The sequence below is a fragment of the Rhipicephalus microplus genome, chromosome X (assembly GCF_043290135.1).
Source record: "Rhipicephalus microplus isolate Deutch F79 chromosome X, USDA_Rmic, whole genome shotgun sequence".
NCBI classification, from domain to species: domain Eukaryota; kingdom Metazoa; phylum Arthropoda; class Arachnida; order Ixodida; family Ixodidae; genus Rhipicephalus; species Rhipicephalus microplus.
In genome coordinates, this window is record NC_134710.1 from 191,674,536 (window position 1) to 191,697,943 (window position 23,408).

General features: G+C 45.3%; 2 protein-coding genes across 2 annotated transcripts in view; one reads left to right on the forward strand and one right to left on the reverse strand.

The window, feature by feature from the left end:
- The window catches only part of LOC119177337 (tachykinin-like peptides receptor 99D), a 479,365-nt gene that overhangs the window by 148,351 nt on the left and 307,606 nt on the right, over nucleotides 1-23,408 (reverse strand). The window lies entirely within an intron of this gene.
- On the forward strand, nucleotides 2,683-4,832 carry LOC119177338 (uncharacterized). The gene is made up of 2 exons (XM_037428812.2): nucleotides 2,683-2,809; nucleotides 4,174-4,832. Exons 1-2 carry the CDS (start codon nucleotides 2,798-2,800, stop codon nucleotides 4,441-4,443), a joined length of 282 nt encoding a protein of 93 aa, XP_037284709.1. The 5' UTR covers nucleotides 2,683-2,797; the 3' UTR covers nucleotides 4,444-4,832.

Consider the following 23,408-nt stretch of genomic DNA (forward strand, 5'->3'; position numbering starts at 1 on the left):
AGGCTTGTCTTAACCGCTGTTTATGAGAACAGCAGGCTGTATACTGAATGCATACATTATTGCTCCTAACAAGGCATGTCTGTTCATGTTGCACTGAAATAATAATGAGGATGAACTTGAGATGCGTTCTTGTGCAGTGATTTTTACATAATTTTCCTTTAATACATGTTCCCCCTATAGAGGGGTTGTTAATTACCCACTATTACTACATTAAAAGCAAAAACAACGCCACACACTTATGGTTTCTTTGACTTGATTTTTTGTTAATGTCATACGATAAAGAAAAACAAAATAAACGTCAAAAACGGGTGTCTCAATTCATTTCCTTCGTCTTTTCACAGAGAGGAATAGGCTTGATGCGTTTTGGTGGCTTTCAAGATTTTGTTGATCAGCTGCCACGTAGTAAAAATATTACGTGCTTCGGGAGGCCATCTGGTATAGAGTTTCATATTGTAAAGAAGTATGAAACTCAATGGGCAAACGAAATGTTCCACATTTGCTGCCACGCCAACAAGGGGCGCTGGCTAACTTTCTAAGCGTTAAGATGTGAATAAGTAACGATGAATGCGGATGGGGGAAGGAATACCCCGTAGTTCAATTGGCAGAAAACCACGTACGTGATGCTAAGTTTGTGTGTTCGGTCCACGCTTGCGGTGAATTATTTTGTTGACTTTAATTACTTTTCGCTGTATCTCATAATTATTCCACCCCAATTTATTACTAGAAAAAGTGACCCGTATACTATCCCTGATTTTTTTTCTGCTCGTTTCACATTGTATTATCGAACAAGAGACTCACCTCTTGATCAATTTTTTCTCGTTTATTTCAATGAAGGCGTATTACATAAGGGGTGGGTTATGGCAATGTACATATATCACTGAGCCTAAACCAATAAATAGAAATGGACAAAAAGATATAATTAACATGAACATATCTCAATTGAGTTCGAGGCGGTTATGTCCTGAAGAAGGGCAGGCTAATAACGAAATGCATACGTGTCAGCACATTTGCGTCAGACAAAGAAATGAGTTACTGCATCAGAGCGATATAAAAAAATACAATCTTGCCGAGTTATGAAGACTCATAAATTTTTAGGCGAAATATAGACATGCAGCATCGTCATTGAAGTTTAAATAAGGTGGAGGTGTGAAGCATTATTGCATTTAAATTTTTATGTTGCATGGAATAACCCCGCCTCGACAACCTTCCAAAAGTGTGCGTACCACTCTTCGCGGTGTGCGCACAGCGAGTGAAACCAAATCATTACATATTTTAGCCAATAAGTGCTCTTTTTATGAACTACCGTGAAAGATATGCTCCCCACTTAACATACCTCTGTATAGGAGTAATCAATGGGCAAGATAGAAGAGCAGCGACGTGGTCAGGTGATTAAATTCGCAAGCAGAACCGCCGTAGAATGGGTAAGATTTTTAAATGATACTCGACTTGACCTTGAAACCCCAGCATGTGTCGAATTCACCACGCATGTCATAAGAATAGGAGCTCAAAGTCTTTGTCGATACTTGCTGAGGTTTTACGTCCCGAAACCACGGAATGTGAATATGAAGGACGCTGTAGTGAGGCGCCCCAGAATTTCAAACACCTAGGGTTCTTTAACGTGCAGTTAATTTGAGTAAGCGCGTAATTAGCATATATTGTCTCCATCAGAAAAGCTGAAACTATTTTTGATTGGCTGAGAGACCTTGTAAACCCTGATTATTACATTTTATAAAAGTGAGGAATGTGCTCACAATTTTCAGCATTAGAATGGTCCCGCAAGTTACACAGAGTTTCGTGTTCTGGCTTCACCGTGATAATTGAAGAACTCCAAATGAACCACGAACGCTTTAAAGAGTTTTCTGTTTTGCTTTCTAAACACACAGCGTCTTTCCCACGTTCTTCATCTCTCAGTATACAAATAAAAAAAGGTACCTTTGTGATCTCGCCACTGCTTAATGACTCACTATCAGCCAGTCATGATATCCATATGAGCAAATAAGACACCTTTCTCATTCAATGTCTCCGGATTCTAAATGTCGGGAGCAGGAATGTGTTTGCGTCATCACTTTCTACTCCGCCGCGGCCTCTGAACTTGATGAAATGAGCGCGCATTTTTTTTTTTGCGCATAACGGTCATGCGGACTGAGGTCGGCGCTCAATAATACTATCCGTCTCTTTTGTAGACGGCGAGGCTTGCGTATCACCTGCCGCAAGTGAAGCCTCCGGGTAAGCTCTTGCGTGAAAATAGCCCTCGGTCACTCCCCGATGGCGTAAAACACAGCGAGAAGGAGGCGCCTTTTTCGCCGTGCACGGCGGGCTGCTTCATGAGCGCTCCATAATGGCTCATTTGAAAGGCGCACAAATGATTACACGTCTAAAAGTAGGAGCATGCAGTGTTTTCGTTTTTAGTCTGGGCTTGCAAGTGGCCAGGAAAAGCCTTAGGAAAATATGAACGGAAAGAGAAACCCGCTGGTGCTCGTGTATAGCGCGCCGGCGGAGAACAAGAGAAGGCGTTGGGCGAGCGAGCCCGATTCGATTGTTGCCTTTCCTCAATCTCTTTCTATCGCCAGATCGAAGGAAGTAGCCGGTGGAAATTGGAGCACGTCTGCGACCGCAGCGGCGGCCGAGAGAAATGACCACGTGCTGCCTCTCCGCTGCTCACTCATGAGCGCTTGCCTCGCAACGTGTTCTTTGCTTTCCGGAAGTAGCGCCGCATATATAAGCCTCGCCGCAGCGGCGTCCGTTCGTCAGACTAGCCCCTGCCTTCTCAGTAGAAGCCGCCGTCTCAAGCAAGACCATGAGGATCCTGGTAAGCGGTCGCCGCCGCTCTGTTCTTGGTGGGGTGGCTTTGCGTCGAATTTGCACGGCACGTCAGCCGAACGTGGGACGACTCGCGGGATGATTCGTGAAGCCCCAGCTGCTGCTGCTGCTGTCGCTGTCGCGAAAAATCGACGGAGTTCGTCTCTAAGAGAGAAAAAACGGGAATGGGGAGAAAGTTTGGAAGGAAGTGGAGAAAGCTGACCACCCTCTCTGCTCCCTCAAACTTTTTGATAACTTTTCTTCATTTCTTGTTGTTTGCCCCCTTTGGTGTTCAGTATAGCTCATTAGAAGAATCTGCACGGTAGGAAAGCTTTTCGAATGAGCTATCTTCTTAATGAACATATGATTACGACTGCGCTCCAAACGCGGGTACCAGACCTTTATTGTATCTTCTATTTTATTCCCTTTTTTATGACTCTTACCCCGGCAATCGCGGGTAAGGGATTTCCCTAAAGTGAATATTGATTTTCTACTGATCAATTCGTACCAAGCACTAGCTCATCGACACTATATAAGTGAGCAAAGAGATAACGAATGAACTGAAAAAAAATGAACAAGTGCCAATATAAAAGAAATGCGATTTCAATGAAGAAATGAACGCTTCGACGGAGTTTAACGAGACCGCCACATTGCCCCTATAGGTGGTGTATTGTATTTTGCCTTTTTTGCTGATATAATATGGTTTTTATAGCCGCAGCGAAGGTAGAAAGTGGTCTTGTTTGTCATGCATTAGGTACACTAGAATCTTGTGCGCGCTAAAAGAAATATGTAGCAAAATTAATTGAATCCCTAAACTATCAGGCCTCGTAGGTTCTCGCACTTTTCAAAAGCATTACAAAAAGCCCTTAGGCTTCAATTTAAGTTTGTAATTTCGGCTACAATGATGGTCAAGAGTTCACCATCTAATCCCTTGGTACCAGGGTCTGGGACTTTTTGGTTACCCTTCTATACTTTCATCGTCTCTGTCCAAATTTTTCTGAAGGGTGTTTTCTTGTTGTAGCACTAATAGGTTGGTGTGAAGCAATATTTTTTTATTTAGTGAAAGTTAATTTAGCCCTACTGGAACCTAGAAACCTATAAACAGATAAATCAGGTTGCATGTCAGCAAAATACCAACCTTCTACGTTTAGTCACCACTTTTCTACAAATGATTGAAATAGCCGTCCAGGAATTTCAGAGGCTCACATAGAAGGACGAAAACACCATGCATTCATGCCATTTTGTCTGCGACGGGCTGGGGCGCTGAATGAGTATATCCTATTCCACGCCACATTTCAGAACAGGGTTTTGCAGTAGTACCCAGGTTGATGCTTGCGCATACAGTTTCCGCTGAAGGATTATTTGTTTTTGCAGTTGGTTTCCCTGCTCATCTGCGCTCTTGCCGGTGCCTGCATAGCCGGACTGGTCGGATACGGAGGAGGAGGAGGCTACGGAGGCGGTGGCTACGGCGGTGGTCATGGCTACGGCAAATCGCTGCCGGGACCATCCTTCCTGATCAAGACCTTGCACCACGTTAGCAAAGTGAGCCACGGAGGACCCATCCTGAGCAACTACGACCTCGGAGTCGCTTACGGACACGGGGGCGGCGGCTACGGCGGTGGCTACGGACATGGATGGCACTGAATCCGGGAGACCTAGTTATGCAGGAGACACCGTACGCTGCGTCTGTGGAGCGGCCGTGTGTGCAGAAGCGTTGCAGCTGCTACATGCCGCACGAGAGCTCGTCCTCTTCGTCCGAGACAGGTCGTCTCATAGTCAACGCGTGTCGGTTGGCGAAAACTTGCCCCGTACGCGAGCAAAGGAGATGTTGCACTAGAAAAGATGTTTAAGAAAGTCTACGACAACCGACAATGATCAGTGTACGAAAACGTAACCAGGCAAACTGTATGTAGTGATTCGAGAACGAAGTGCCACAGCGTTCCACAACAATGCCAACGTCTTCTGAAGTGTATATTTTGTACAGAGAAAACGAAATTGAGTAATAAAGCAAGTGCACTGAAAATGTCCAGAAATACGTGTCCTTATTTTGTTCTTTTGTAAATTCTTTGTAAATTCCCCCTAAGACGACTAGAACGCGACAACCATCTTTTTTTTTTTTCTCACTTGCTGTATAAGGCAGCAGGCATTACGAGCCGTGGCCTTACATGCCACTGCCAAGCACAGTCTTAAATTTCTTCTCTTGAGGTCGCACGCTCATCGGTTTTGTTCGCCACCCAAAGAAGAGCGCTACAACAGCATCATGAGGCGTTACGACACATAACTTCACGCGACAATCTTTGACGTCATTTCGGGATCTTTACGTCGTCATGACGCAGTATGGTGAATTCATCACGTGGTGATGAAGTCTTGCATCGCTCGTCCCCAACGCCGCGGGACGGTCGCCAACGACAGTCAAATTTCCCGTTAGATGAGGCATGTAAGGCTTTCGCCCTGTAATAATGTAGGATTTGCAGACGCATTGAATTCCTTTACAAGCCTCGTACACCTTACGGCGAACAAACGAGTATGAGGTCATGCTTTACAGAGCACCAGCGTGGTCATCTTGGGTGGTAAACCAGCGCAGGTACTTTGACACCTGCCCCGCCGCGGTGGTCTAGTGGCTAAGGTACTCGGCTGCTGACCCGCAGGTCGCGGGTTCAATTCCCGGCTGCGGCGGCTGCATTTCCGATGGAGGCGGAAATGTTGTAGGCCCGTGTGCTCAGATTTGGGTGCACGTTAAAGAACCCCAGGTGGTCGAAATTTCCGGAGCCCTCCACTACGGCGTCTCTCATAATCATATGGCGGTTTTGGGACGTTAAACCCCACAAATCAATACTTTGACACCTGGAAGTGTGCCTTTGCGCCGTTTTTTAAATTGTTTGAGCGTCCCGAAGCTGAGTTGCCGGGTTAAAACACCGCTTTCAATAGAATCCGACACAGAATAAAGACACTTAATTTTTACGAGTGCCAATTCTCAAAACGTTCATTAGCAAATTCGACTCTAGGGATATTGGTGTTATTTGTCTTGAGGTGGGAGTCTTCACAGAAATACTCACGCCTCATATGATGCGGCATATTCCCCTCAAAAAAGTATTATGGGTCCCTGTTGGTGGTAGTTGCCAGCCTATTCCCCCCAGATTTCTTTTTTGTGCCTCTTTGAATTTATTGTAATAATGAAATAATTGGTGTGAAACGCAAAAGTCAGCTTTTTTTGACAGTCGATAGCAGGATTGCAGTGATTGCAAGGAGAGGATGGAGGGAGGATAAGAACAACGGACGGACGAGGGGGCTAGCCAGTTCTCAGACCAGCTGGATACCCTGTGCTGGGGAAGGAGATAAGGAGAATAAAAGATGATAGAAGAGAGATGTTACAAAAAAGAAAGAAAGATGGAAAAAAGAAAGGAAAAACGAGAACAATAACACGATTGGCAGCACTGCTTAAAATTTCTATGAAAATGCTGTTTGTTAAAGATATTTGGCTTGAGTACAGTTACGACAGTTGAGCATCAATACGCGTCCATGCATCAGTTGAAGTGTCAACGAAACCAAACAGGTTGCTAAAGAACGATATGAAGCACCTTGCAACAATTGGCTGGTTTACATAAGTTTCGAAATTAGTTGTAGCAACATACCTACAGTTAGTTCCTGGGTTGTTGCAAGGTTATCTCGAGAAGCACGTTAGTATCGCTGCAGAGAGAGAGAGATTTAGCCGGCATATAAAAATCGCTGACTTGCTATTCTGTGTCGAGAAGGTGATTGAGCAAAGCACCCCAGATTGCTTAATGTTGGTGTGTGAGTTGTGTATAAGCTCTGTTTCTGTCTGGCAGATAACTTCAAACTTCATTACACCCTTGTGTTATGACACGGCGAGCGGGCTTTCCAGCAAAAGCCTTCAGTACAAATGAAAGAACTTATTCTTTCTTTCTCATCTGCCAGCTGCAACACTTAGAAAAAGTGCAAGTAAGCATCTGCAAGCTGAAACATGGGAACGCTTGCTGTAATTTTTTTATATGGGAATGCATTCTGGAATATTCAAAATATTAAAATGATTACTGCCCTATCAACCCAGCAATGAATATGCGAGTGCATCAGGCAATTCAAGTACGCTCCGTTTTTTTACGTCACAGAATAATTAAAAATTACTTATGAAACATAGCATCTCTCTTTGTTAAAGATTCATAACTTAAAAAGGCAAATATTAGTTGTTCTATAGATTGAAGGACACATTCGACTAAATGGCAACATTTCACTAATTATGCTCAATTATTTAAGACGCACGTTACAATTTACGACTGAAGTTCGACAGTTCGCAAGCTGTTTCCCCAGAAAAAAATGTTCTCCGTACGATACTGTTTTCCAGATATTCATTCACAAAATACAAGAGCAGGTACCGATTGGGTATATGTAAACTGGTAGTGTAAGTTCCATTGAAGCTGATGTGCCCAGTAGTTGGTGGCTCGCTGCCACCATCGCCATCTACGTATGGAGGGAACAACTAACGACAAACAAAAAATAAGAAATAAATATGACGCCACAATCACAAGCAGTGGCGAAGCAGTGCATTTGCCCTACATGGCGGAAAATTGATTTTTTTCATTGCTGACGTTTTACGTGTCGTTATAAACACGTACTTTTATGGCCCATTATGATACGAAAATTGCGCGCGCGAGAAAAAAAAGAAGACCATCAAGAAAGATTGAATTATCAAAATTGTTTAATTAGCAAAATAGTGTAAACCTTTGCTGATAAAATTGTGACATAACTCGTCACACACACAATAGTACAATAGTTCGAGAACTCACGCTGCCCAATTGTGCGAAACCACTGCAGAAAGACAGCAGCCTTGCGAATATCCCTTTGGCAACCATAGTGTACAGCGTATTGTCACTTAGGATGTCACATTGACCGTCTCCAAAAGGCGAGGGCGCGCTGGCCGTGAGCCAGCGAAGGCAGTCGGCAGGTCACAAGAGCTGCTATCTACACATTATGTGCTAGTTCAGCTCTGAAATCTCACGCCAGTGCACAGCACATCAGCAAATAAATAAAGTATGGAAGTTACGCACGAAACTACCTCGCAAAAGTGAGCGATGACTCATTGACCCAGCAATGGACTGAACTAAACACAAGCCGTGATAGCAAGTAGCCTAAATAGCCCCCCCCCCCCCCCCCCCCCATAACTATGGCACTCGAGCAAAAATTGAGGCAATCAACAATTTATTCAAGTGTCAGTTAAACCTTAAAGTGCATGTAGAGTTGCCTTTGTCATATAGAAAATTACGACTATTAAAAATATATATTATTGAGTTCTAAGTTTCGGTTATTTTGCACTTCCTCACCTAGTCGTGCTTCAATCGTCAGCGGGCGTTGATGCCTGTGCCAATAGGTTTCCGCCACTTTCGTTCCAAGTTTTTTGACCCTTGTAATTTTACCATGAAAGTACTATCGGCGTCAAATGAAATCCCTACAGCGGCAAGCCTTAACGATGATATAGTGCGCGCCGTCCGCTTATGCCCATGTACAGGCACGCATACATATTGTGCTGAGCTCCCAAGCAGGATGTGCGCTCCAGTCAGTGGTGATGATAACTTGACGGGGTGCACTGTACTATCACGAAGGCTTGCCGCTGTGCGAATTTCATTTAAAGTTGATATACATTGGCCTTTTGTAATTATTCTGTATTTATTTTACCAGCTTTTACTGTGAACGTAAAAGTACACCGCAAGTTTGCTGGTGCGAATCTCCAAGCCTCTGCAGTTTCCCGAATTTACACTAAGCGGAAAAACCTTGTAAGCTGATCCGCTACAATTCGTGATATGCAGTATGTGCCGTAAATTAATAAATAGTTAAAAGTTTAATGAAACAATACTGTTATTACATAATTCAGTGTTTCGATTGTTTCGATTTATTGGGGCTTCCACATTTAGCAATTGTTTTACCAGACTGAAACTCTGACCTGAAAATTTATTGTGAAACTTTATTTCAGCTGTTAGTAGATGCATCTGGCACAGTGACCACAGTTATCAGTAACAAGAAGCATCTCTTACTGGCTTTCATGTCTTGTGTGAACCACTATGAGTTCTGGCAAGGTACGCCACTGCTGTAAATAATTTGTTCATTGTTTATTGACCAAATTATATGAACTGACTGACTGACCGACTGACTGACTGACTGATTGACTGACTGACTGACTGTGACTGACTGTGACTGACTGTGACTGACTGTGACTGACTGACTGACTGACTGACTGACTGACTGACTGACTGACTGAAGATAGGTAGAGAAGGGCTGCGCCTTTGCTTGACCAGCCTTGTGTGGTTTGTTATCGTTGTCCAAATACTAGGCTTCTGCCTTCCACAACAATATGATTACAATTATCAATTCCGGCTGCCTACGCCACAGTGTGAAATGGTACTTGGTCTTCGTGCCGAACATGTGACACTGCATTCGATTCATCATCGTACTTCAATTACTCATATTAAGAAATGGATGAATAAGTCCAAGCGAACCATGCGTTTTGCCATGCGTTTTGCTTTATACTACATTCACTCCAATCATTTTCCCATCCAGACCAGCTGGTCTCTATGATGATGCATTATACACCGGCGTAATCAGTTGGTGTTTCTCTCTCGCCATTATGCATGCGTTTTTCGAAAACAACTGTTTAAATTAGGCTGCGCTCATAAGCAGAGAAAGATCTGACCTCCTGAACACTCTAAGCGTTGATTATTCTGGACAGCATTCGCATCTAGCTGCATCTGATTTGCTTCGGGGCATTGCCAGCTCTCGGCTGGAAAGCACGAGTTATAACAGCATATAGATTGCAAATTTATGCGCGTTATCGGCCACGTCCACAGATAAAACCCTCAGCAACGACGCCTATTACGAAAACACGGTGACACGCCAGTGAGGCTAGTCTCTCTGCATAGCTTCACCACAATTCATACTACGAGCGGCCAACGCTCTCTTTGCGAGCACAGGGCCGGGCCAGTCGTCCACCACCTCCTTGTACCCTTCGGCACACGGCGTTTGCGGTCGCGTCCACCAGGGCACGTCGTGAAGTGGACCACAGGAAGTGCAGGAGCTGATTGGCGCTGGCGGCGTAAATGGCACTGCCTTCAAGTGCAGGCCCCGTTCATGCGCCCGGCTTGTTCCTGCCCACACCCCACTAAGAAAAAAAAAAGAAGAGATAAGAGATCGCCGTATTTTGCGCAACGCCTCTCAGGCATTTCTCCTTGCCACTCGCCCTTTTTGCTGTTCTTGGCGCTCCCATTCCACACGATTCGGCATTATGTTATGCTCGCATCAGCAGCCACATAATACAAACAAAGGCTAGATTGAAACATTTGCAAAGCGCTGGCTTCCGCGTTATCACATTTAATATCCCCGTTAGGGTGGGTCTGCTCCCCAGCACCGTGTGTGTGAAACTGATGGTAAACTAATGTTGTTACTTGCTGCATTCTTACTTGGTACGTACTGCTGTCTGTCGAATACTATGGTCAGTGGACGCTTTCAAGCTTATTTTAGAGGTTTTTTATTCACTGCCCACAACATCACTGCACACAGTATCTTGAAGTTCAAAATAAACTGAAACTGAGATTGAATGTAACTGTATCATTAGAACTGGATGGAAACAGCGCAATGTTTAGAATGAATTCATAGCCACAGTGAATTTGATAGCGAGTCCTGTTAACCCTAGTCTCATTAGACAGCCTTTTAACGGAGTATAAAAAAGTAAGATTACGATGCCCGTTTGATAAGTTTTCTTGGCTGCATATCTGACGGTGTGGACACACATATGGTAGTCCACACTTCGTGTGCATATTCGGCGCAAAGGTAGTCTAACGTTCATTTTAGTGCCATACTGTAAAATAGCAGTACATCATATTTTCTTGCAATTTAGGGAGAGAATAACGCGGCTAATAAGGAAAGTGTTTGGAAATTAAGTTATAGTTAGGTGAACATGCAGAATTCGATGACAAGGCTGCCGATAAATATCCCGGCTAGAAAATGGCACACAAATATGTGCTAATCTTCATTAAACGAGAGGACAAGATCAGTGCTAGGAAAATGCAACTCGCAAACTTAAGTGGACTTAGTAATGAACACGGACAGCTGGTGCATCTGTACGCCTTCGTCTTTCCGTGTTTCGAAGGCAGACTCCATCGGAGTATGCAATCCAAGCTAACCACGGAAGCAGCACTCTTACATTATTGTTTACTGTACTCGTTTTCTTAAAGCAATATTGCGCAGTTGTGCCAGTAGATAATGTAGACAGACATCAGAATAAAATGTACAGAGATACTCAGTAGTTTTACTCCATGATGATGATTGATATGTGGGGTTTAACGTCCCAAAACCACTATATGATTATGAGAGACGCCGTAGTGGAGGGCCCCGGAAATTTAGACCTTTACTCCATGGCATGCGTAAGCACAAGTACGGGAGCAGTGTGGCGCATTCAAGGTCGCCTATAGGACAACCTGAATTATAAATACAAGATTACAAGTCGTCTTTCACGCAAAGCCCAAACAAGAAGATCTGTCAATGCCAGCCCATCCCAGTAAGACAGACGTCGGCCAGTTTATTTCTTCGTGTAAAGAATACGGAAAAATTACTGTACCTATTCAAACTCATTTTTCTGAAAAAATGACATGCGATTCTTAACTTTTTATGGATGTCCTATAATCTTGAACGAACGAGGCTACAGTATAGAAAGTGGGCATGAATGGATAACTACCAAAAATAAACTGTTTAACCTTGAAGGAAGGAAGGAAGGAAGGACGAAAGGAAGAAAACAGCAAATAAGGTAAAAAGAAGGAGGTTAATTCGTTCAGAATAACTGGTATGCTACACTATACTATTAAAAGAGATGGAAGAGTTCGAATGTTTGAGACGTAAAAAGAAAGAAATCAATGCAGGGAGAACGCGCGCGAACACACACACACACACACACACACACACACGCACACACACACACACACACACACACACACACACACACACACACACACACACACACACACACACACACACACACACACACACACACACACACACACACACACACGCACGCACGCACGCACGCATAATGGCTTTCACTTTAAAGACACGCTAGCGCGTCTGTATAAGAAATTATTGTACTGATCAAAATATTTTATCATGAATGCTTTGCAGCCCTCGCCAGTGCAATAGAACTGTCAAACAAACCCATTTCTTTCAAGAGAACATTCAACAAGTTTATAACAGATACGCTTAGGCGTACCATAACAAATGTTGGGTACTCTCCAGAAATTAGTGAGAGGTGTACATATCAAAAAGCAAGTGGGAAAGGTTGAGGGAGATGGCAAGTTAGGATTAAGGGTGCACGAATTATGAATTTTAGAACCGAATTGAGTACAAATTGAATAGTGATTCCCCCTAATCGAATCTGAACATGAATAAAACACTATTTGGTTAGCTTTTCAATAATAAGGCACCAATTTTCAAAGCAAGCGTTGGTTAGTAAGGTGTTAATAAAAAGAAAACTGAAGAATTGCAGAACATTTTATTTGAAACAAATATTGACAAGATAAAGCAAATGAAACACTACAATTATTTTTAACCAGCAGAAAATTCTACAACAATTTAAACTAAGCAGCCACTGGAACTTAGAAATATCTTGTAAGTCCATGCTGAAATATCGTGGGGACTACAATATTCAAGATGAAAATTGTCAAAAGTTTCTAAATAAAAGTGATACTTAAATATTATGCAGTCTTCATGAGTTAACATAATCATGAATTTCATAGTGAAGACAGTTGATTGCTTACACTGTTACTTCAGCAACACTGCAGTTTTAACTCTTTCGTTAGCACGGATATTCAAATTGATCACCGGTAATTGACACTTTTGGTTCATCAATTCGGCATGTTAAACGTGCTCATCGTGCACCCATCACTTTCAAGTAGTTAGTCTAGCCACTTAACTTTCAGAATCAATTTGAATTTGCCAGTTTTGGCAACATGGTGATTTCCAACAAACCTTTGCGGGAACCGATGTGCGTGTATAGCGTGTGTAGTATACTAGGTATGCTAACTTGACAGAAGTGCGTGCGTGCCCCTTGTGATTGTGCTAGAGTAACAGCGAAGTTCTGTAATACAAATAATTCTTGCAAGCCAAATATTAAATTCAAATATCAGCTTCGCAGTTTGAAAATGTTAAGCAGTAATAATTGCCAAAAATTTATGCCCGCTATTGAATATTGTCCCGACGTCAAGAGAGAGGTCGTACTAGAAGACGCTGAGAAAACAGCAGCGGGTCGGTCTTTTTGTTAACCGCGTGAGAGAGAGTTCCTCATCTTTGTCGTTGTTGCGTTCTGCATAAAAGCGTGCAGATGCGCGTATGCGCTGTCGCCTTCGTCTTTTTCGCGGGACGCACGTGACATTTGCCTCCCTCCAAAAATGGCATCGTCCCGATGCGCAGCCAAGGCACTCTACTTATAAAAACGCACATATGCACCGGCACGCACAGGACAAACGAGAGTTAGCTGGACAAGTAGGGTTTCATCCGGATGACATGCACGATTTCGGGTGCGCAGTTTCGGCGACTGGAACTGCAATTGCCGTCAGGAATAACTTCGTAGTTGATGTCGTTCAATCGTCGGGTGACTCGATATGGGCCAAAGTATCGTCGTAATAGCTTTTCTGAAAGTCCGCGTCGACGTATTGGGATCCAGACCCATACCTTGTCGCCTGGTTTGTAGGTTACCAATTTATGTCGTAGGTCGTACCGTTTCGCATCTTTGTGTTGCTGGTGACAAATACGCACGCGGGCTAGCTGTCGGGCTTCTTCGGCACGCTGACCAAATTCTTCGGCGTCAGCGTGAGTGTCGTCACACTCGTGCGGCAGCATAGCGTCCAACGTTGTAGTGACTTCGCGCCCGTGTATTAAACTAAACGGCGTCATTCCGGTAGTTTCCTGCCGGGCAGTATTATAGGCGAAGGTCACATAAGGCAAGATTTCGTCCCAGTTCTTGTGTTCTGTGTCGACATACATGCAGAGCATGTCTGCGAGGGTCTTATTAAGCCGCTCTGTTAGTCCGTTTGTTTGTGGGTGGTACGCCGTTGTTCTCCGGTGAGCTGTACCACTGAGCCTGAGAACCGACTCCAAAAGTTCTGCCACGAACGCAGTTCCTCTATCCGTGATGAGAACTGTTGGAGCACCATGCCGAAGGACGACGTTTTCTATGAAGAAATGAGCCGCTTCTGCTGCTGTGGCCCTCGGCATGGCTTTAGTTTCTGCGTAGCGAGACAAGTAATCAGTGGCGACAATGATCCATCTGTTTCCTGTGGTAGAAGTTGGGAATGGGCCCAGGAAATCCATTCCGATTTGGGCGAATGGCTTTGCTGGTACTTGAACGGAATGTAATAAGCCTGCCGGCCTGCCGGGTGGTGCTTTGCGTCTTTGACAGTCGGCACATGTTTGGACGTGATGTTTTACAGCAGCAGGTAGGTTAGGCCAGTAGTAACTGTTTTGCAGACGGGACAATGTTCGAGTGTAACCGAGATGACCAGAGGTGACTTCATCATGGCAGGCTTCCAGAATTTCTTTTCGCAGTGATGCAGGGACGACGAGCAAGTATGGGCTGCCGGTGGGAGAAAAGTTTTTCTTGTATAGGACGTCGTTCCTTAAACAAAAAGATGGCACTCCTCTCGCAAAAATTCGCGGCACGTCTTCCCGTCGTCCTTCTAAGAAATCAATAAGCGAAAGCAGGTCAGGGTCACGGCGCTGCTCTTGTGAGATAGTGGCTGCGTTGATGACTCCCAAGAATGCGGCGTCCATAGACTCGTCATTAATAGCGGCAGGCTCAACGGGTGACCGCGAGAGACAGTCTGCGTCGGTGTGCTTCTTCCCTGATTTATAAATAATGGTCATATCAAACTCCTGAAGCCGAAGGCTCCAGCGTGCTAAACGGCCGGATGGGTCTTTCAAGTTAGTGAGCCAGCAAAGCGAGTGGTGATCACTGACGACCTTGAATGAGCGGCCGTACAGATACGGTCGAAATTTGAGAACCGCCCAAACCACGGCGAGGCACTCTTTCTCGGTAGTCGAGTAGTTCTCTTCCGTGCGAGAGAGAGCTCTGCTGGCATAGGCTATCACTTTCTCGGAGTTATCTTGCCATTGTATCAGTACGGCGCCCAGGCCTACATTGCTTGCGTCGGTGTGAAGTGCTGTTGGCGCTTCCTGGTCAAAGTGTGCCAGAACCGGAGGTTTTTGGAGGCGTTGGCGTAATTCGTTGAACGCTGTTTGTTCCTTTTCGCTCCAAAGAAAGGGGACATCCTCTCGTGTGAGCCGCGTCAGAGGCGCCGCAATAGACGAAAAGTTGGCGATGAATCGTCGGTAATAAGCGCAGAGGCCTAAGAAGCGTCTCACTGCTCTTTTGTCATGCGGTGCGGGAAACTTTGCGACAGCGTCGATTTTGTCCGGGTCAGGTCGAACACCTTCGTGGCTGACCACGTGGCCTAAGAAGCAAAGTTCGTTGAAACCGAAATGGCACTTCTCTGGCTTTAAAGTCAGGCCAGCCGAACGTATAGCTTGTAGAACTGCGAATAATCGACTTAGGTGTTCCTCGAATGTAGCTGAGAAGACGACAACGTCGTCTAGATAAACCAAGCATGTCTGCCACTTAAGTCCTGATAGCACAGTGTCCATTAAACGCTGAAAAGTGGCTGGCGCTGAGCATAACCCGAATGGAAGCACTTTAAATTCATAAAGACCGTCGGGCGTCACGAAAGCAGTTTTCTCACGGTCTCTCTCGTCGACCTCTATTTGCCAATAGCCACTTCGCAGGTCCATCGATGAGAAATAGCGTGCATGCCGCAGCCGATCAAGAGAGTCATCTATACGTGGCAGTGGGTAGACGTCTTTCTTCGTTACTTGGTTTAACTTGCGGTAATCTATACAGAAACGCAAGCTGCCGTCTTTCTTTTTAACCAATACCACGGGGGATGCCCAAGGACTCTTGGAAGGCTGTATTACGTCATCTTGGAGCATCTTCTGAACTTGCTTTTGGATCTCCTCACGTTCTTTCGGAGCCACACGGTATGGGTTTTGACGGATCGGTCTCGTATTTTCTTCAATGATGATTCGGTGCCGTGTCAGTGGTGTTTGCTTGACTTTCGACGTGCACGAAAAACAATTTTTGAACTGGTGTATCAGCTCTAGTAGGCGCTGTTTTTCCGAGGCTGACAGGGTTGAGCAAATGTTGACAGACAAAGGTGTCGAGGCTGGGATGGTCGCCTCGTCCGGTTGCAAAGCGAAGCAATCTCTGGCTTGGTCCACGTCGTCGTAGTAGGCAATCGCGGTGCCCTTCTGGATGTGACGACGCTCGTTGCTGAAGTTGGTGATGAGGACTTCTGCCCGCCCATCAATTAGTGCCAGAATGCCTCTCGCTATTGAAACACCTTGCGTAAGCAATAGCGTGTCTATTCGCTCCGCTATCACCTCATTACGGCACGGCCATTCACACAACACCGACACAAGGCAGCAAGATCTCGGCAGGAGCATCACATCATCGGCTACACGTAAACGTTGCAGTTGTTCTTCAGTGGCGGCGTCGACGTAAGGATGGGAGGAAAAGGTGACGATACGTTCTGGGATGTTGATGATAGCACCGTACTCTCGCAGAAAATCCATACCCAAAATCAACTCTTTACAACAGTCCGGTAAAATGACAAATGTGGCGACGAAGTTCGAATCATCGATTACGAGCCGAGCGGTGCATTTACCGGTTGGCGTCATTAGCTGCCCACCAGCACTCCTTATGCTGGGCCCACTCCACGGCGTCTTAACCTTCTTAAGGCGGTCGGCGAGCTCTTGTCGCATAATAGAGAAGTCAGCACCAGTGTCAACCAGTGCTGTTACGTGGTGTCCGTCTATAATAACGCTGAGGTCGGCACGTACAAATTCATTGGCAGTAGTACTCGTGGTTGTTGTCGTCTTCGTCATCACCGTCGTCACGTCGTCTTTGTGTAGAGGCAAGGGGGTCTTTTTGGCGTCTCGGCAATTGGCAACCTTGCCCCCGGAGGTCGCGGCAGTTAGTTTCCCTGGCACGGGCTTGGGGAGCGGTTTCTGATGGCGTTCGCGTATCTTTGGCGATTCGGGGAATTCTGACCTCGTGCAGGTGAGGGAGACCGCCAGCGACGACTTGGTGAAGACGCTTGGTTGGTCGGTAGGTGATCAGCACCATGGTCACGAGGGTCTTCAGAATAAAAAGAAGCGGGCCGAGAAAAGTTTCCAAACCGGGTTTCTCGATGACGGCAGTAGCGCGAGATGTGGCCTGGTTCGCCGCAGTGGAAACAAAGGGGTCGACGGTCGGCAGTGCGCCACAAGTCGGTCCGACGTACTGGTGGTCGCCGCACAGGTTCACGCTGCCACCACGGCAAGGTAACGGGCCGCGGCTGAAAGGGTGGTTCTTCTGGGGCAGGCGGATGACGGCGCACGGCATCAGCATAGGTCAGTGGACGTGGTTCGGGTGGTGGCGCCGGTGATGGAAAGGCTTGCCGTAGTTCCTGGCGCACGATTTCTGCAACAGAAGCAACTGGGGGATCGGTAGACGGAAGGCCGAGGGCCCGCAGCTCTTCCCGCAGGATTTGTCGAATCATTTGCCGTAAAGAGTTTTCGGAAACGGCAGCGTTTTGAGCGGCGGCACCAACAGGCGTTTGGTCGGGCAGGCGGTCAAAGTGGCGGCATCGTTGCCGGAGCGCCCGCTCAATGACAGTCGCCTCTTTGATGAATTCATCCACTGTTGTTGGCGGATTTCGTACAAGGCCGGCGAAAAGCGGTTCCTTAACTCCCCGCATCAGATGACGAACTTTCCTTGCCTCGGGCATGTCAGGGTCAGCGCGGCGAAATAGGCGGACCATATCCTCAGCGAACATGGCCACGCTTTCGTTCGGCTTTTGCATGCGGGCTTCGATCATCTGTTGTGCGAGATCCCGTCGGTCCGCACTCAGGAACGTCTCGAGAAGCTTTTGGCGGAAATCGTCCCAGGTTTGGAAAGTAGGCTCCCTGTTCTCGTACCATGTGCGAGCGCTATTTTCCATTGCGAAGTAGGCACGGCCAAGTTTTTCTTGCACGCTCCAACGATTCACCACAGCGGTCCGCTCGAACTGGTCGAGCCAGTCCTCGACATCTTCATACGGTTCTCCACGGAAGACTTCGGGAACACGAGGAGTCTCAAAAGTTACCTGGTAAGGGTGAGTCGTTTGGGCCGGGGCCGGGGGAAGATTCGCAGACGCTGAAGGGGCCGCCATGTTGGTAACAGGAGATGCCGTCAAGAGTTCTGGGCTTAGGCCTAATAGGCGCCGGCTGAATCGGTGTACTGGAGTCGCAACAAGACGTTGAGGCTCCGGACTGGGTGTACGGTCCCGAACAACGCTTTCTTGCATCAGGTTGCAGGCCCCAGCACCTCCACCAGTGTCCCGACGTCAAGAGAGAGGTCGTACTAGAAGACGCTGAGAAAACAGCAGCGGGTCGGTCTTTTTGTTAACCGCGTGAGAGAGAGTTCCTCATCTTTGTCGTTGTTGCGTTCTGCATAAAAGCGTGCAGATGCGCGTATGCGCTGTCGCCTTCGTCTTTTTCGCGGGACGCACGTGACAATATAGAACTATTCCTAGAAGCCTGGTAGAATTCCTTCTGCAAAAATATTTACGAAGGTCCGCCGCGTGTTTAAAGCGTCGAGATGGCCTCCTTTGGCAGTTTCCAACAGCTTTGGTTCTGCTTGCATCGTTATATAAGACAAAGGGTCACATCAAGTGTCACTAGTCGCTCCTATAACATCGTTGTCACGCGCGCACGGATGCGTATAGCTTCTGACCTTTGAGCACAATCTTATAGCTACTCTCGTTATTTGCTTGGTTCACACTTCGCTGGGCGCGCGATGTGCTGGTGCTGGCTGCAGAGCTTCTCCTAACGACAGGAAGGCCCCCGAAGCACATCTTGGCCCGGACTGCGGAGCAGTGCGAAACGCTTTAGAACTGCACGTAATATTGCGCTTTTTTAAAATATCAAATACGCAGAAATGCAAAGAAATATGCTTGTATGCATTTATTGGAACGCCAACATATGCGGTGTGAGGTGGCTCATGGGTGGCTCAATGAGGTGACCCTATATGAAATAGCGAAGTTCGTTGGACATGTCATTTATAGAAGGATTATTCGCATCAGGGGCATCCAACTATATTGGAACACCTGGGGACTCTTATAGCAAGACAACATATATTGAGAAACGTGTGCGAGTAACACTTGCGTCTCATGAAAAAGCATGCAATGCTTCACCGCATGGCACGTGCCACAAAGCAGCACCTCGGTTCTGATTTTCTTTGTCAATGTGAAGAAAAAAATTTTGTACAACATTCGTTTTTGATACTGTTTCTGGGTCATTTATATAAAAATGTATATTCTGAACTTTCTTTGGAAACATTTTGCATATATAGTGTTTTTATCACACTGTTGATCAGCTGGCAACCAAAATTCCACACTTTTTGCAATTTCGTTAATTTTAAAACATTTTAGTTGCTCAAACACATATACTTTTTGGAAAGAGCATTTTATTTTGCAAAGCTTGATATGCTGCAATGCGTGCTGAAGTGCTTTTCAAACTTGTAAAAAAATACATGGTCTGCCCGCATCTCGGCAATATGACGATGAAAACAAGCAACGTTACTACTCACTGTTTCCACGTCTTATTCCTTCGAGCCTTTTTCATTGTTGCTCATTATTCAATAACTAATTAAAAATACTTTGGTGTTTCGATTATACGCTATACGATTCATTATTCCAAGTCTTCGATTATTCGCACACCTGTAGCGAGAATGGATTTAGAATTTTCTGACATCTTGTTTTGGGCACACACCTACGTTTAATTTGCGGTAGCTTTTACGCGCACCTGTCACATCCAATGCATACGTGGAAGAGGGACGCAAGGACCCTTGTGTTTGAGCATTCGCACTGTCCTCAGCGGTGCTCGACGCTACAACGCCTCCTTACTTCATTTTAGGCAACCAGGCAATGGTATACGAACAGGCCTCTGGTACGCTTCCATGCGATTACTTCACTGTAGTACGAGTCCCTTATGTAGGCTTTCTTCCCGCTGCTGTTGTGCCCCCCCCCCCCCCCCTCACCATCTTTTTTTTCTCGGGTGCTCATTTCAAAGAGGTTAGTCGGAACGATGGGCGGCCTATCGAAAGCTGTGGCTGGTAAGGGTCTGTACACGCGTTATCCGCACAGCCGTATCGTGTATCGGCGACGTTCTTTCGCCCTCTGCTTGCGTGCGGCAAGTGTCCCGGCACGTGCGATGTGACTGTGCGGGTAGCGCGCGTACAGGTCTTGAAGCAGAGCGGTGGGCGTCATTTCAACCACCACCTCCCTCAGGGAGAACCCTGAATAACCAAATACAAAGGTGTAAATAATAGGAATGTATTTGTTAAACAAATAATTTCATACTCTACTTGCTCTCTAAATTTGTGTCCGCGTAAGTGCATAAAGCGTTTAGACAGCCAGCGTTTATTGAGTCGCCGAAAAAGAAAGTTTTAACTAACGTTGTTGGTACTTTTATGTTTGAAAAAGCTTCGCAAGTTCTTCACAATGTCCATACAAGCGGAACTAATTCGGCCTTGCAGTGATGAGAAACTAGTTACGCCTTCTAGAGGTGCACATGATTGTTTAGAAATAAGGCAAAAATTGAATATATTTTCTTTTGCCGAGTTTAAACACTGGTATTCGTAAAACTTCATAATACGAATATTTTTAAAGCTTATATTGAGTCATTTTTACCAACCGAAGTAAGAGCATATTGGCATACCATGCCAACAATGACGATCTCAGCTGCTTACTGTAATTATAACAGAGTGTAGGTTGTTAACTAGTTGTCAATATATTTTCTAACGTGATAATAGGCGTACCTATAGGAACTCATAAACAAAAAAAGTAGCAATGGCGTTAGTGCACGCAAATTTATATTGGTATACACTATTAGCCGTGCTTCCGTTGGTAAACGTCATGAATTCTGGGTTCCATACTGCGGCACCAAAAATCATTGACTGTTAACAAACAAGCCAGAGTTTTCATTACTAAAAGTGCTCTGTCTTGTGTGTATGCGCTAGTTCATGTCCGTAACAAGGACAGTTCGACTTTATATGCATCATCACATAAAAGACAGGAGACACAGCAAAAATATATAGATATATGCGATGCTTCATTAGTTGACTTAGCGTAATGATTATGCAAAAAATATTTCTCTTCTAAAAGCAAACTGCATGAGAGAGACGTGAACACACGATAGTACAGTACAAAAACACAAGTTATGTAACACAACATATGGATTATAACATATTGCTTCTTTAAGATTACCAGATACGTATACCTTGCACTACAGTTTTGAATGCGATCCCTTCTTGCCCCAGCATAGACACTTTGACCATATCTATTAATTCGCTCACGTCAGGGTGCTGTCACCGTTTCGTAAAGTTCGTGTACACCAAACACCCTCTTGCACTGAGCAAATTGCTCGAACCGTAGTCACCTCCTGATGACAAGAGACGTAAACTTCAAAGCGCCGTGTCAGCGATGGTGTCGGCAACGATGGATGCAAAGAAGGAAAAGAAGCGGCTCAAGCCTAAATCAAACCCAAACATTCTGCAGGGCTCTCAGGTGTTATACCACAGAGCCATGTCATTACCTGAAACTGCGTCTGACAACTGCTTCATTTTCAGATGTATTATTGCGTGGCAGAAACGTAGACTCGCAGTAGCTTGTGAATTGCGCAACTAGTGGGTGCTTAAAATAACTTGTATTATTCAGCAAATTATTATAGGTCATCATGAGCCACAGCAGCAACGAAATGTGCTGCTACGTCGGTACAGCTATTTTTTTATTTCCCGTAATAGATGCACCATTACTCGGTAAAATGATGCGGGATCGAATCCCGGCTGCGGCGGCTGCATTTCCGATGGAGGTGGAAATGTTGTAGGCCCGTGTGCTCAGATTTGGGTGCACGTTAAAGAACCCGAGGTGGTCTAAGATTCCGGAGTCCTCCACTACGGCGTCTATCATAATCACATAGTGGTTTTGGGACGTTAAACCCCACAAATCAATCAAATCAATCAATCGGTAAAATGATAAACAGTGGCGCAACGGGTACTTTGTATTCGGAAGTTACTTCTCTCGTGACTCAGCTGAAATGTACACGAAGAAGCGAAACATGGCAAGCGAATGAAAAGGTGGTGGCAAACAGGGCAAATTACGCTATCGCATTCCACTCCTAAATACGAAGATAAAACATTCCACGTTTTGTAGTAGACAAGTTTTTAGTGGCGTTAATGTTCGACAATATACTGCCGACTGATAGATGATACAGAAAGATAAACTAAACGCCAGTCTAGCCACTATCCTTGATTGTGAAAACAGGGCAAGATGACGAAAAAATGAGAAGAAATGATCAAAATAGGTGTCTGAAAGTGCACATTAAAATTACAAAATCACCAGCCATTCTCTCAAAGTACAAATGGAGCTGTAGCCTCTACTGCAGAAAAGCTGAATAATGAATTTCCTGGGGCTGTTTAATCAAGTGCGCAAGCAGCTGCGCAATATAGTCTCAAAGGCTGGAAATTGAATGCATGACCTCGTGCCTAAGGACAGAACGGAATCGCTGTCACAGTAAAAGCCGCTTTGCACGGTTACAACCAAATAGTAAACCTCGCTTAAGTTAATCGCATTCGCCAATCTGCTTCTAACACAAGCATCCGCTCCTCTCGACGCGTTTTACGCATACAGTATGCCACATGCGACATGACTGTGTGTTCCACCGATAGGCTCTGATAAAGCTGGTGTCTGAATGGTCGGAGATGATTAAAGTGGATTCGAAAGCCCCTCCCCCCCCCCCGAAATCAGAAACTAAAAAAACAGAAAATTCACCCCAGTCGGTTCCAACTTCAGAACAAAGTCCGAGTCCAGAACTGCAGCACGCCTGCCACTGATCTGTGCAACGGAGCCCTGCTAATTAGATTTCATTGTAACCGTAACTACTTTTTTGCTGCTAATGTGAATACTGCACATATTAGTAATTTAAAGTCAGTTATGCCTAGTTAAAATTTTTCGTCTTCCCGGGCAGTGTCCAAAATGGTGGCTGAAACTTGTTACGAGGTTCAACTTCTTTATTCGAAAGCTAGCGACGCGCACACGCGTTTTTACAGGAGAATTCCCCACCTGAAACACGCGAGAGGTGATTGACGTCCCGAACCCGAGGAAATGCAATAGCACGGGGCGTCTCTGCAACTCTTCTCCGGGTGGGATAGCGACAGCAGTGGGAGCAGCTTATATTTATTATTTGGTTGCAAACAACTACAATGTAATAGTACTGCTAATTTTCTAATCTGGCTGTCTTTATGGACTTCACTAAACGCAATTTCTTTATTTTTAGTTTCGCAGTCATTACTGCGAAGCTTGCAAAATAATTATGCAGCTATACTGACACGTGGAAAAGACCAATCTTTCTGTAATTGATAATATTTAATAACAGAACACACAATCTGACCATTTTCGTTGTCTAGACTACCGTTGTCGAGTTATCCT